The sequence below is a fragment of the Accipiter gentilis genome, chromosome 11, assembly GCF_929443795.1.
Source record: "Accipiter gentilis chromosome 11, bAccGen1.1, whole genome shotgun sequence".
Taxonomy (NCBI): domain Eukaryota; kingdom Metazoa; phylum Chordata; class Aves; order Accipitriformes; family Accipitridae; genus Astur; species Astur gentilis.
In genome coordinates, this window is record NC_064890.1 from 949200 (window position 1) to 963804 (window position 14605).

At 60.1% G+C, this 14605-nt stretch overlaps 1 protein-coding gene across 4 annotated transcripts in view; it reads left to right on the forward strand.

The window, feature by feature from the left end:
- SBF1 (SET binding factor 1) overlaps positions 1–13986 on the forward strand; it is an 85290-nt gene extending 71304 nt beyond the window's left edge. Inside the window, exons 24-42 of one of the 4 annotated variants that reach the window (XM_049813698.1) lie at positions 936–1111; positions 3316–3455; positions 4756–4963; positions 5113–5309; positions 5421–5558; positions 6621–6713; positions 7011–7088; positions 7715–7899; positions 7998–8174; positions 8843–8944; positions 9027–9212; positions 9365–9491; positions 9578–9708; positions 10415–10648; positions 10864–10974; positions 11156–11367; positions 11567–11654; positions 11741–11872; positions 11992–13986. In XM_049813698.1, coding sequence (XP_049669655.1) covers positions 936–1111; positions 3316–3455; positions 4756–4963; positions 5113–5309; positions 5421–5558; positions 6621–6713; positions 7011–7088; positions 7715–7899; positions 7998–8174; positions 8843–8944; positions 9027–9212; positions 9365–9491; positions 9578–9708; positions 10415–10648; positions 10864–10974; positions 11156–11367; positions 11567–11654; positions 11741–11872; positions 11992–12090 — 2814 coding nt within the window. In that variant the 3' untranslated portion in view covers positions 12091–13986. The remainder of the gene's footprint in view (positions 1–935; positions 1112–3315; positions 3456–4755; positions 4964–5112; positions 5310–5420; positions 5559–6620; positions 6714–7010; positions 7089–7714; positions 7900–7997; positions 8175–8842; positions 8945–9026; positions 9213–9364; positions 9492–9577; positions 9709–10414; positions 10649–10863; positions 10975–11155; positions 11368–11566; positions 11655–11740; positions 11873–11991) is intronic. The other 3 variants (XM_049813699.1, XM_049813701.1, XM_049813700.1) reach the window with 3 other exon arrangements.
- The last annotated feature ends 619 nt before the right edge of the window (positions 13987–14605 follow it).

Genomic DNA, 14605 nt, shown 5'->3' on the forward strand with positions numbered 1-14605 from the left:
ACCTTAAAGACCATCTAGTTCCAGCCACATTCTACTAGACCAGGTTCCTCAAAGCCCCATCCAACCTGACCTTGAATGTTTCCAGGGATGGGGCATCTACCACTGCTCTGGGCAACCTGTTCCTGTGCCTCACCACCCTCACAGTGAAGAACTTCTTCCTTATATCTAATCTAAATCTGCCCTCTTTCAGTTTAAAACTATTACCTCTTGTCCTATCACTACATGCCCTTATGAGAAAAGTCCCTCTCCAGCTTTCTTGTAGGCCCCCTTTAGGTACTGGAAGGCTGCTAGAAGGTCTCCCCAGAGCCTTCTCTTCTCCAGGCTGAACAGCCTGTGCTCGTACGGGAGGTGCTCCAGTCACAGTCCTGTTGTACACAGGAGCAACTTCTTGCTCGTTAGCTTGGGGCTCCTTTCCAACTGCTCCAGTGGTTGCTGGAGCCCTGAGAAGGTGTGAGATGTCCCCACACAGTGCCCTGGGAGGTGGTTCTGCAAAACCTTGTAGCAGGTCTTGGGGGAGAGAAATATAGCAGGGAGAGGTGTCACAATGTGAGTAGTCATTCAGTATTTTATATCTTTGAGAGATTTGTGGAGGTAGAGCAATGCTGGGAGGAGAGCACCTAAAATGTGCTATCTACTCCTTCCTGTGCATCTTGCATGCTCAGGGCTGCAGTGACTGGGCTCTTGGGACATTACAGGAGCAGTAGTGCCGGGTACGGAGCGGTGGCAAGGAGGAAGGGATATGGGACAGAGTAACTGGCATGGAGGGGCAGACAGGGCAGCCTCCCAGCCTGGCTTGTGCCCATTGCGGTCCCTGCTCCTGACTGGTATCTGAGCTCTGCCCTGTGCTGTGGGAAGAGCCCTTCCCAGTCCCCTGGCCCAGTCGTGCTGAGCATGCCATGACCAACCCTTCAGCCTGCTCTCTGCTCTTCCTGCAGTTGCTGAAGATTGCCTTCGATGAGGAGGTGGCTTCAGACAGTGCTGAGGTCTTCAGGAAGCACCTGCACAAGCTGCGCTACCCCCAGCACGTGCGTGGCACCTTCGCCTTCACCGTGGGCCAGTCACCCAAGCAAGCCATGCAGCCCAAGGCCAAGGAGAAGAACCCCTCGCTCAGGTACCTGTGCCGTGGGGAGAACAGCATGTGGGATGCGCTTGACCCTTTCAGGCACTGCAGGGCTTCTCCTCTCCCTCCTCCAGTCCACCCAGCAAAGAGCTGCTGAGCAAGGGTCACTCAAGAAGAGCTGGGGCACGGACTCCTGAGCTGGAGGTCAGGGTCCCTGAGCCTACCTTGCTCAGACCTCTCCATGCACAGGACCTCCATTTGTCTTTGGAGGGGGGACATGCTGCATGTCTGGCAGCGGTCTCTCAGCCCCACGCAGAGGATCGGTCAAACTTGGGAAGCGGGGTGTTTGCTTCAGTGGCATTCCCTGCCCTGTTGCCCAGGCCAAAACAGTGCAAGCCCCGAGGAGGCGCCTCATGGGAGAGGTTCCAGTGGGCACGAGAGCGCAGTCTCTGCTGTGCCGGAGGATGGGAAGTGCTGTGGGGCAGCGGCAAAGCTCTGTGTGTGGTGCTGACCTGCGGCCAGACCCTGCTCCTGTGCTCGTTGGCTAGGTTAAGCAGTGCTGTAGTGCTGGGGTCTGGTTGCTGCTGTGTTCACGCTTGGTGTGCCCTGGAGTCTAAGCGTCTCTCCCGTGTGTTTGTGACTCAGCTCCCAGCAGGTGACCGATATGTTCCAGGGCCTGACAGTGGGGGTCATGTCCCTCGGGCACCTTGGCCATTCAACCACGTAAGATGCCTTCACCCTGGGCGGGAGCTTGCGAGGTGGCATTGGCTCAGGCTGCAGCCTTCACTGCTCCCAGGGTTTCTTCTCACCTGCTCTGCATGCGACCTGGGCTGTGGGCTTGTCACTTGGGGAATGCCCTTTTCCAGGCGGCTGGTGTGACGTTCAGGTTTGGGGTTTGTGCTCTCACCATCACAGCACCGTGGCCTTTGGCAGCAGTTGGTCAGTCATCCTAGTTCTCTGTGGCAGTCTGGTGGATCCCAGGACATGCTGAGGGAGCTGTGCCTGTACCACTAACCTCCAGAGACCTCTAGAGCTGCTGGGCCCAGCTCCGGGCCTGAGCACAGTCTCAGCGTCTGTCCGAACTTGTGAAATATACTTTGTCACCCTCTTCCAAGTCTGCTTCCAGTGCCCCACACTATCTGCAAATCTTGTTCTTCTGGTTAGAAAGCCCTCCCGTTCCTAGCCTCCGTACCCATGCATTTGTTCTCAGGACAGCTTTCTCCCTCAGTCCTAAGGCTTTCCCGCCCTTAGTAAATGTAGGGAGCAGTTGGATTCCCTCACCGTCTGCTTTGCAAAGCAGAACAAGGCACCTCCTCGTCTCACTTTGGCCCCTGTCTTGATAAGGTGAATTTCTAGAAATCTTTGCACCAGCGTAGCTGTTACCCTGGGTCGGAGGCGGCCCCTTCCCTGGCTGATGTAAGATATAAATCTCCTTTATTTGTTCCCCTTTGAGCCCAGGGGCTCACTGGGACAGTGATGAGCACGAGGTCCTGCGTGCGGGCAGGCCATTCCTGCCTTCAGGAATTCCTGCTTTCTGGAGCTCTGTCGTGCAGAGCCTGTTCTGACCATGCAGCCTAATCACCCCTGGGTTTCGGAAGGTTTCCTCCCTTCTCTGCTTTCCCTGGGCTGCCCTCAGGACCGGACAAGCCCATCTCTCCCTGGCCCTTATGTGGCATTGAGCAGGTCACTTTCCGCAAGCTGCCTCCCCTCTGCCCAGGGAGGAGCAGCCCTGTGTCCAGGTTGGGGTAGCAACATCCCTGCGGTGGATCCCCTGGCCCCTGCCATGAGCCGGAGCCCACCTCCTCTGGGGATGAGCCAGATCGCTGCCTGTGGGAGCTCCGATGCAGAGGTGATGACGTTAGAGCCCGGGACAAGGGTGGTGTCCCTTTGGATCGGGAGGCTGGGATGCCAGCTCAGCCTGGCTATGCCATCCAGCCTCCCCCGGCACCCCAGTGCCCCCAGGGGAAGGCAAGTGCTGTAGGCTCTGCCTCTGGCTTGGTGCCCTCCTACAGCCGAGGAGCCAGCTCCTCCCTGCCAGGGAGCTAGCAGGTGACATCTCCCCTCTTGTGACAGTGACTTTGACTCTGCGCCTGTAGCCGGTGGTGAGCGATGCTCCTGTCTCTGCTTTGCTCTTGGTGTGACTGAGTGTTGGTGTCTCTAACCCTTCAGGGGCTGCTGTTCTGGCCGCGCTGGGCTGTGGTCATGTACGTGTGGGAGGTGGTGTCAGCTGGCCTCAACCTCTTCTCTGGTTCCAGGACGCTCTCCAAAAACCTGGTGAAAAATGCCAAGAAAACAATCGGCCGCCAGTACGTGACGCGAAAGAAATACACACCGCCCACGTGGGAGCAGCGGAGCAGCCAGCACTTCCCAGAGGACAACGAGGATGAGATCTCAGGTTGGGAGCACCCTGAGCAGGGAAGGGAGGCTGTGGGGAGCAGGGTGTTTGCTGGTGCAAGAGCATCTTCCAGCTGGGAGAGGCCTCGGCTGTCAGGACCACACACAGGCGTGGGAGCTTCTCTGGTGCGGAGGATTGCTGCCACAGTCGCGTCTCCCAGTGTTTGACGGTCCACCAGCTCTCGTCTGCTGGTGGTGGCCAGTCAGCAGCTAAATGTATTTCCAATACCTAGTGAGCCCTGCGGACAGGAGGGAGTTCTTTGGTCTGTGGCCACAGCTCCTCAGATAAAGTCACAGATCTAAGCTGCAGCAAGGCAGGTTAGGTTAGACATGAGAAGAGCTTGACTGGTTTGAGAGTAACAAGGGACTGGAAGGCACAGGAGTCCTCTGTGTTACAGATTACAACCTTCCCAGGTGGGAAAGCCTGTCAGAGAAGACGTGGTGGATGGGATTTAGGGTTTCAGTGGGGAGCAGTGTCTGCGGGGACCAGTCCCTTCAGCTGCATGTGGGGCTGATCTGGTGGACTGGACATGGCTGATTTTGGATCTTTCCTTCTGTTCACTGTGATACTTTGGATTCTGCTCCTTTCGTTTGCTCCCCAGTTTGTTTGCAGCGCTTTTCAGCTTGAGGTCTGCCGCAAACTTTTCAAGCCTCCACTGTGTCCATCATTTAAGTTATTAACAAAAACGCCAGCTGTGTTCAGGCCCAGAAGAGATGCCTTTGAGATCTGTTGTTGTTTTCCAGTTCTGGCATTAGGAAATGCGTTAGGAGCATTAGGAAAGCTGTCTGTGGAGGGCAGCCACCAAGGGTTGTGTCCACCTGAGAGTGATTTTTGCCTGGATGGAAGTGTCCTGGGCTGAAAGCCTCACTGGAGCCAAGGTCTTGCCCATGTTGCCCCCCTCTCCCAGGAGGTTGCTCTCCTCTGAGAGAGGAGCTGAGACCAGTGTGACGGAGCAGCACTGAACAGATCTGTGATGGGCTGTTCCTCATCTCTCAGTGGTATCAAGTGATGTGAAAGCACCAAAAAAATCTGCTCCAATGTCAGTACCCAGGCAGCTGACTTTTTGTGCTGTTAACCTCACAAATAAGGGCTCTCACCCCAAAGCCCAGTGCCCAGCCCTTTCAACAGGGCAGCTGAGCTCTCCTGTTTCAGGTGAAGGTGGTGGGAGGGAGCTCCTGCCCTGCCCTGTCCTGTCTCTGCTGGGTTGGGAAATGTCTCCAGCTTGGCCGTCTCCTCCAGCTGCATGTGGGACGCTGTGTCTGTGCTGAGGGTGGTCCCAGACTGCCCTTTGTCTCCGTAGTGTCTGAAGAGATGGACAGAAGCACTTTGACCCCCACCACCACCATCAAACCTTCGGACAAGATGACCATCAACCACCTGGTGGAGCGAGCCTGCTGCCGCGACTACCAGCGGATGGGGCTGGGCACCCTCAGCAGTAGTCTCACCCGCTCCAAGAACGAGCCCTTCCGCATCTCCACCGTGAACCGCATGTACGCCATTTGCCGGAGGTGAGCCTCAGCAGGGCCGTGGCTGAGGAGGGAGGTCTGCAGGCTTAGGAGAGGACAGCGGGGGTCTTTCTGGTTTGTGGGAGCTGGAGGGGAGGGGGCCTCATGCTGCGCCCTGCTGGGCTCTGCAGAGCCTCCGCTCTCTCCTGCAGCTACCCCGGGCTGCTCATCGTGCCACAGAGCATCCAGGACAACACGATCCAGCGGATCTCCCGCTGCTACCGCCAGAACCGCTTCCCCGTGGTGTGCTGGCGAAACTCCCGCACCAAGGCCGTGCTGCTGCGCTCGGGGGGGCTGCATGGCAAGGGCGTCGTGGGCCTCTTCAAGTCCCAGAATGCACCCACCGCAGGTGCCCGTCCCCTCCACCCCTGGGCAGCACCCATGCCGGGAGTGGGCTGCAGACCCCTCCTTGGGTCTCGTGCCGGTGGCAGAGCGGTGATGCTTGTGGGTCTGCTCCTAGGACCCTCGCAGACGGACTCCACCAGTTTGGAGCAGGAGAAGTACCTGCAGGCCGTGATCAACTCCATGCCGCACTACGCCGACGCCAGCGGGCGCAACACGCTCAGTGGCTTCACCTCCGCGCACATGAGCAGCTCAGGTGAGGAGTTCGGTCACGGGCAGCAGCGCAGCAGGGATGCAGGAGGGCTCGTGCTCATGTGCGCGGGGCCCCAGCCATGGGTCGTGCTGTCCGTCCCAGAGCCCGGGCAGCCAGGTGAGCTGCTGTCCCCGGTCTCCCACATCAGAGGAGGCAGCAGAGCCTTTCCAGCACGCTCTCCAGAGCTCCCAGCTCCAGCTGGTCCTCTGTGGCTGGTGGTGGAGATGGGTTTTGGGAAACCCAGTGGCCCTGGACCTGTGAGCACTGGGAGCCCCAGACTGTGCTCGGATCCAGGCGCTCACTGGGGACCGGGTGGGGACAGACCCTACCAGCTGAGATCTCGGCACCGTCTGCACCCCAACGCAGCGGGCAGTGGTTCTCAGGGTCTGTTGCAGGAAACCTCGGTAAGTCTCTGCCCCCCTTGCTCTCCAAGCAGCCTTCCCTTTCCTGCTGGGGCAGAGCTGCCTGTTGCTGTCCTGCCACGCTCCGGTGTCATTCATCCTCTGTCCCAGCCATTCCACCCCATCATAGCTGCAGAGGTGACTGGGGGCCAGAGGGACCGTGGGGGAATCCAGCCAGGACTCCCTGCAGCCTGGGGAGGAGAGGACCTTCCAAAAGCCCCTCCGAAGCCTCTCCCCTGCTGTGGGGGGACATGCCTGGAGCCGTGACTGAAGGAGGGAGGGTCAGACCAGCAGTACAGGGGGCAGAGAAGTGACCCGGTGCGGTGGCAAGGGAGCCGCAGAGCAGGAGACTGCCGGACTGCGGCAGTGCCTGGGTGATGCCCCCACGGTGCAAAGTGCCTGGGGCAGGACTGGGGCAGAACTGCGGGAGGGTCAAGCCCCTGCTCGCACTGCGGCACTAGCTGCTTTTTTGCTGCGGCTCCAGCTGGAAGGTGTTTCCCGCATGCTGGCCTCCTGGTCCCAGCCCCGGGCTCTCCTGCTTGCTGCCGCTTTCTCTGTCTGGCCCCTTCCCCTCCCTCCTGAGCAGTTGTGGGGAGGCAAGGCGGGAGGGCCCCTAAGGAGCGGCACAGTGAGGCCGAGAGCTGACATTTTGTTGGTGCTACAGATTTCTCCGACAAGAGACAGCCTAAGCTGGGATCGCTCATGAAGCAGGTGATGGGAGGGAAGGACGATGGGCCCGGTACTATTAGCCGCGGAGGTGAGGACGTGCGAGTGAACGCTGCCTCGTGGGGGCCTTGTGAAGGCCCTCCCCGGCTCGGAGCAGCTGTTGTAGAGTAGATGCTTCCCCTTTGCTCCCCCCGAGCTCTCTGCCGTGGGGCAGCTTCAGGGAGGGAGGGAGGGACCTGCTGCAGCACCCTGAAGCCATCTTGTTCATCCCACTCATTGCTCCAGTCTCTCCGTCCGGGTCCCCGGGCACCTCTTCCCGCCTGGCCCGCGCGATCCATGGGTCTGCGTCGGTGCCCTCGCTGAGGTTGCTTTCGTCCTGTGCTCTCAGGGCTCGGTCACAGAGCTAGGGTCATCACTCTCTCCACCCCCAAGTGCGTGTCGGCGAAGGGCCGCGAGACGCCCCGAGGTACGGTACCGCCAGCCACCTAATCACCACCCGGGTGCTAACCTGACCGACTGACCCCCCCACACACACACTCCCACCCTTCACACAACTAATGCCCCAGTAACACCCCACCTCAGCCTGCTAACGAACGCCTCCACCAAGCATGTTGCTGGCTTGGTCCAGCTCGCGGTGCCAGTGGTAAGTACTGGGCCTGTCCCCAGCTGATCCCGCAACGTCCTCTCAGGTTTGCTTTAGGCTCCTTGTGCATCTGCTGGTGCTTGGGTGGTGGTGGTGGCCAGGGACAGGGTCTGGCTGCTGGGGAAGGGGCAGATCCTGGTGGTGCGGGTGCAGGTGTGGGGCAGGAGCGCGGTGTGGCTGCGCAGTTGATGGGACGTGGAGCCGCTGGTGTTGGTCTCTGTATCCACCAGGAAGGCAATCCTACAGCACTCAGCAAGGAGAAGGAGCAAAAGCAAACCTGGTTCCCAGCACTTTCCCGGCATGTGCTCTCAGGGCGCTGGGCTGCGGGGTGGCAGCAGCTCGGCCGTCGTGGCTCGCCGCTGTGCCAGCCCAGCGGGAGGGGACACGGATGCCAGCGCAGCCTGCGAGCCATCTGGGCACCCCCAGCCTGACTCCTGACTGTATTGCAGGCAAGTGGGGCAGCATCCGAGCCAGCGGGCGCATGAGCAGCTATGCCCTGAACATGGAGATTGGGTCGCGCCTGGCTGGGAAAGACCTGCTGGGTGCCCAGCACAACGGTACGCCCTCGGAGGCCAGCTTTCTGCGCCAGCACCGGGCCTCGCTCTACATCATTGGGGACAAGTCACAGCTGAAGGTAACCCTGACGTCTGGCAGCAGCCTCCTCAGGGCGAGCGGGGCGGTGGGTCTGCTCAGGACGTCTCTCTGGACCGCACTGATTCTCTCCTCCCTCAGGGGGTGAAACCGGACCCACTGCAGCACTGGGAGGTGGTTCCCATCGAGGTGTTCGACGTGCGGCAAGTGAAGGCCAGCTTCAAGAAGCTGATGAAGGCCTGCGTGCCCGGCTGCCCCTCCAATGACCCCAGCGTCGCCTACTTGCGGTCCCTGGAGGAGTCTGAGTGGCTGTCTCAGGTCAGTTGTCACCCAAAATCTGGAGGGGCCGTGGTCGGTCTCCATGGTAGGAATGTTCACTGTTGTTGGCTGTCGCTCAAGGGCATGTGCTCTTACCTCCTGGCCAAGTGAGAATGGAGGGTCCAGGTGCCCTCTCTAGAGCATCGCTGTGGCACGGAGTGGGGGACACTAAGGGAGCAGGGAGCAAGGTTGGTATGAGGGACAAGGATAAAATAGTCCAGAGTACTGCTCTGTGGTGCTGGACACAAGAGCTGTGAGTGTCTGGGGCAGCTGCTGGCTGGGGAAGCAGAGCAGGACCTGCAGGATGGCCCCCCTATAAAGGGCTTGGTACAAGGCAGTGTCAGCAGTAGCCAGGGTGACCCAGGTGGCTGCTGTGCTGTAGGACTGGTCCCAGTGTGGAGCTGCTGTGGGACTGGACCCTCTGGCCGCTGGAGGGTGTGAGGGGCCCACAGCTCTGCTTATGGTGTGGTGGTTCTGCCCCACTGACCTTGCTGTTGCAGACAAAGGGTGCTGCACAGTGAACACAGGGGTCATGTATCATGGCCCTGCGTAAGCCCTGTGCTCTGCTTCATTTGGCTCACCTGCTTCCAGGAGAAAGGGTCACTTCACAAGACGTCCAGCAGATGAGTTTCCTGCACCCTAGTAACTCTTAGCCCTTACGTTGGCAGATCCATAAGATACTGCAGATTTCGGTGTTGGTGGTGGAGCTTCTGGACACGGGCTCCTCTGTGCTGGTCAGCCTGGAGGACGGCTGGGATATTACCACACAGGTAGGAGCCCTACAGCTGCCGAACGCGACGGCTGCCTGTGGCCATCTCCCCATGAGCATCTCGAGCCCCCCTGTCCCTGCAGGTGGTCTCCTTGGTGCAGCTGCTGTCGGACCCCTATTACCGGACGCTGGAGGGCTTCCGCCTGCTCGTGGAGAAGGAGTGGCTGTCCTTTGGGCACCGCTTCAGCCACCGCGGAGCCCAGACCCTTGCCGGCCAGAGCAGTGGTTTTGCCCCCATCTTCCTGCAGTTCCTGGACTGCGTACATCAGGTGAGCTTCGAGCATGCCAGCTGCTGGCTCTGCGCCAGCTGAGTCTCCCTGAGCACTGGGGCTGGCTGGCTCCTTGTGCAGCGGGAAACGAGTCCAGAGCCAGCCTGCAGTTTGTGGGTCCTGGGAGGTCTCACCTGTGCTGCTCCTTGCAGATCCACCTGCAGTTCCCCATGGAGTTTGAGTTCAGCCAGTACTACCTGAAGTTCCTCAGCTACCACTACATTTCCAACCGTTTCCGGACGTTCCTGCTGGACTCTGACTACGAGCGCATCGAGCTGGGTGAGGGCAGTGTGTGGGGCCCACAGCGGATGGCAGCCCAGTGCTTTGCCCCAAATAACGCCCCTTCCCCTCTCTATTCTCCTCAGGACTCCTTTATGAGGAGAAAGGTGAGCGGAAGAGCCAGCAGGTCTACAAGTCCATCTGGGATTACATCGACCGGCTCAACAAGAAAGCCCCTATCTTCTTCAACTACATGTATGCTCCTGAGGATGGGGAGGTGAGAGCTCTGCTCCTGCCCTTGGGTCAGCCCAGCCCAGCCCAGCTGACCCCTGCGCGCTGCAGAGGGCTCAGACGGGGTTTCCAGGGGCATCCCAATGTCTCCTTACCCACGTGCGGCCGAGCGAGCAGCCGCTTGTCAGCTAGACCATGGCGTTTGCCCACCTGAGTGATCTTGCCCAGTTGTGGCACTGGAGCCCTGGGGAGGGTGTCTGCCGCCTCGGGGGACATGAGCAGAGTCAGGTCTCTGAGAGCTGTGTCCCTGGAGGGCAGTCGGGCAGGGATGTAGGTGAGGCTGCAGAGGGGAGATCCCATGCTGCAGCTGCCAGGGTCTCGTTTTGGGCTGGGAACGTCCTTCCCTGGGGAGAGGAAGCAGCAGCTTCTGGTACGTGGCCTCAGCATGTCGGCCAGGCGGGGGGCTGCTCTCTGCTGATGCGGGCAAGCCGTGGCCCAGCTGCTCAGGACTCTCGTTTGGTCTGGGAGCAGCTCTGCCTTTCTCTGGCCCAGCATTGCCTTTTCCTGACCAGCCTGCAGCTTTCCAGCCTCAGCTGCCTCTTGTTACTGGTCAGAAAGCATCACCCTTGGGGAAAGAGCATTGTGAAGGGTCCAATGTTCTGTCTGGATGGATTGTCCCTGCAGCATGGCCAGGAACATGTCCTGCCTGGATGCTGCTGCCCTTCTTGAGCATAACCCTGCTTCTTCTGCAGGTGCTAAGGCCCTACAGCAACATTTCCAACCTGAAGGTATGGGACTACTATACAGAGGAGACGCTTTCTGAGGGCCCCTCCTATGACTGGGAGCTGACGCAGGGGCAGCCGGAGCACGTGGAGGAGGCAGATCGGCAGGACACCAGTGCCCCCCAGACAAAGCGCAAGATCATCTGGCCGTGCTATGACAACCGCAGCCGCGTGGAGCCCGATGCCATCTCCAAACTGCTGGAGGTGAGCGCAGCTGGTGGTGGCACCGTCTTACACGTTGCTTCTGGGTTTGGCCCTGGCCTGGACTCACTATGGTGTGCCCACGGGTGGGACACTGCCCCATGCACACAGTGGGACAGGGTTGTGACAGGGTCGCAGTCGGTTGAACCCCCCGGGACAGGGACAGCGGACCCTGGGGTCTTGTCCCCTCCTGGGCTGATGCCTGAATCCCCCCACAGGAGCTGCACAACCTGGAGATGGAGCTGGGGCAGGTCCCGGAGCGCTGGAAGGACACGTGGGACAAGGTGAAAGCTTCCCAGCGCACCGAGGCACGGCAGGAGGGCAGCCGGGTAGGTTGGGGGCTGTGTGACGGGGGGGCTGAAGGGAGGGGGGTGTCACTTTGCCCAAGGGTGCCCCAAGCAAAGCGGGTGTTTGCTCCTGCAGCCTGGCACCAAGGAGGGGTGCTGGTGCTCAGCCCCCAGGCTGGGTGTGCCATCCTCCCCCTCATGCTGTGCCCTCTGCTCCCCACAGACCCCCAGCTCCCTGCTGATGTCCTCCAGCCTCTCCCACCACCGGCGCTCGCTGGGTGTGTACCTGCAGGAGAGCGGTGTAGGCTCTACCCTCAACCTCAGCCTCGACAGCGACACCAGCAGCACCTCCACACCCTCCAGTGGGAAGCAGGGCGGCCGCAAGAGCACCAGCACGCTCTACAGCCAGTTCCAGATGTCGGAAAGCGAGAACAGGCAGGCGTGGGGCTTGGGGCGCTGGGGGCTGCTGGTGGCGCTGGGAGGGGGATCCCTGTCCGGGGAGGGGTGAAGGCAAGTGGGTTCTGCAGAGCGCAGCCCCCGATTGCTTCTCGTCCCTGCTGACGCTGGGGTGCCACAGACAGACCTGCCCTTCAGCCCCTCCTTCCCACCCTAATATGCTGTCTGGCCCACGCAGGTCCTATGAGGGGTCGCTGTACAAGAAGGGAGCCTTCATGAAACCGTGGAAGCCTCGCTGGTTCGTGCTGGATAAAACTAAACATCAGGTACTGAGGGGCAGGTGAGCCCTGGGGTCTGTCCTTCCCTCCCTCCCTCCTGTGAGCTCTGACGTGTGCGGGGCCTTTCCCCGCAGCTGCGGTACTACGACAGCCGGATGGACACGGAGTGCAAAGGAGTCATTGACCTGGCTGAGGTGGAGTCCATCACCCCAGGAACCCCCACCATGGGGGCCCCCAAGACAGTGGATGAGAAAGCCTTCTTCGATGTGAGTGTGGCATTGAGCTGCGCCTTAGGGAAAGGAGCTTGGTGGTCTGTGCACCAGGCTGCAGTGCTGGTGGCTCTCTGTGTGCGGCTCCTGCTCACCTCCTTTCTCCTCCCCTGCAGCTGAAGACGACGAAACGAGTTTACAATTTCTGCGCCCAGGATGTGCAGCTAGCCCAGCAGTGGATCGACCGCATCCAGAGCTGCTTGTCGGACGCGTGAGACTGGCTCAGAGGAGCCTCTATTCCAGGCACAGAGTCTCCCGGGCCCCAGCACGTGGAGCAGAGGCAGTGCCCAGGCTTGTGTCAGAGCCAGGGCTGTGATTGACTGGAGAGGAGGAGATGGCCTTCCTTCCCATCTGCCATGGGGAGCCCGCGGCCATGCACCCCCCAGGCGGCAGTGGGGGCAGGATCAGTATGTTACACTATGGTAGGACTGTGTAGTGGAGGAATTCCTCGCGTTGAAGCAGGCTGGGGGTGCAGGCAGGAGCCTGTCCTGCTCTCTCCTCCCAGGCCTGTCTGAGCCCTGTAATTACTGTGTGTCCTCTGTGCACCTCCTGCACCGGGCGGCCCCGCTCCAGCTCTCTGCGGCAGCAGGGGTGTCATCAGCCGGCTGGGGAGGGTACACCTCGCCTCCAGCCCACCCAGTGCTGCTGGAGAAAGTGGGAGCTGCCTGCCGGCCTCGTCCTCCCCACAGCTTGCATGTCTGCCAGAGCATCCATGGGGGGAGAACCAGCCCTGCTCCCTCCTCGTAGCGCAGTAGCTGGCCTAAGCGTGTCCTGGGCTTTGCTGCTGTCTTGCTGGAACCGGGGAGCTGCAGCTCAGGGTGCTGGTGTTTGCAGAGGGGACTCGCCTGAACGCTGGGACCATCCTGACCCAGCTGGCGTCCCCCTGGCAGCAGCCAGAGCATCCCAGCCCTTGAGCCTCACCTGGCCCAGACTTCCACAGAACAAATGGGCATGGCTGCTGTCTGCCCGGGGATGGTGGTGGTTGCAGCTGCAGGCACTGGACTCTGTCTCAGGAGGGGACGTGGATGTGGCCACTCTGCTCCCAGCTGGCAGGTGCCTGTTTAGGCTGTGACAAAGGGGCTCCCTGTCCTAGTTGGGGCACAGCCTCCATCTCCACTGTCAGGCTTGCTGTCACCAGGGGGGGGCATGTTCCCCATGGGAGGTGCCAAATGCTGCACCCTCCTGAGTGCCCTGGTCTGGTTCCCTCTGTCCCCTTGCATGGGGGAGGACCAGACCAGACCCTGGGACGAGGGCTCCCGCTCAGGTGCAGGGCTGGGACACAGCTGGGCACAGCAGTGCTGGCAGGTGCCACCCCGTCTCTTTGCACAGGTCACCCCCCCACTCCTCCTGCGGCAAGGAGGGGGCAGCACCTCAGAGGGCACTGCACAGCGCTGCCCTCTTCTCCCCCTCCCTGAGCACCCCCACACCCGCCCTGGTCCCCAGGGCTTGTGCTCTGCCCCACGCTGTCAGGCCGAGCCTGCTGTCAGAGGGGTCTCAGCAGGAGCCCTGGGCCCGCAGGAGGGCAGGTTTGCCCTGCGGCAGCGCAGTGGTGCTGAGGACTGCGCATCCCACCGCCCGCTGCCACCTTCCCTGCTTGTTGCTGTCACTGTGTCAGTGCAAAGGGGGAATCTCGGTACAGAAACAGATCCTGCAGCACCTCATCCATCCCCTGCACTGGTGTGAACGCGGAGGGGATTTGGTCCCACTCCACCTGAGGGTCGCTTGCCAGGAACCTGGAGGCGTTGTGAGGTCACTCAGGACCCGCTGCCACTGTGCCGGCTGGGGCCTGACCCTCCCGCCTCTCCGCAAGCTCAGCCAGCTCTTCTACCTGTCTTGTTTTTAAAGGAGTACAATGTTTTATTTCAGTGCAGAATTCTTTGTACAGTCTTAACCCCCAGGTTCCCCTCTTTGTTTTATTGTACATTAATGGCTGTGGCAGGTAGCTGGTGTAACATGGAGGTTTTTGTAACTTACCTGAGCAGTTGTAGATTATTGAAGTTTCTGTACATTGTGTCAAACATACAGAGTCCTTGTATTGTATTGTGCCTAGAGGAAAAAGGTTATTATATAAAGAGAAAACTAACGGAATTTAATAAAAAAAATTAATATGACACATGCCCTTTTGCCTCACTGCCACCAACATCAGCTGCTCCCCAGTTGCACTGGGCCAGTGCTGCAGGACCCACAGGAGCTGGGCTCAGCTCCTATCCCAAGGGGCCTAGGCTGTCCCCAGCTTTGTAGGGACAGAGCCTCAGAGATAAGTTCTGGCACAGCACCAGGGATGTGCCTGAGCTGAGTCTGCCCTGGTCCCTGCATTCCCTATGGCAAAGAAGGACCTTTGTCCTGTGCTGTCCTACCTGCTACTGCTTACTCTGGCTAGTTGTACTCTTTGCCAAGGGACTCCAGTTTGATGAGCCCCATGGCACCAATGCTCAGCTGTTCTTGTTTGCCCGGGTGCATTAGTCACTGGGCTCGCAGCAGAATGTTTTCCCTGGGAAAAGGGGGTGCACCATGGAGGGGTGGCCCCTTAACCCAGCTCCACCCCACTGCGCGTGTCCCTGCTGAGCAAACTGCTGTTCTCAGAGGCCACCAGCATGGGGATGGGATCTGCAGGGCAGCTGCATGGAGCTGCTGAGCTGACGCACGCTGAAAACAGCCTTGCTCTGCAGCAGGGGATGGGAAACAGTGTTAAAAGGAAAGCTGGAAAGAAATCCAAACCCAACAGTCCCA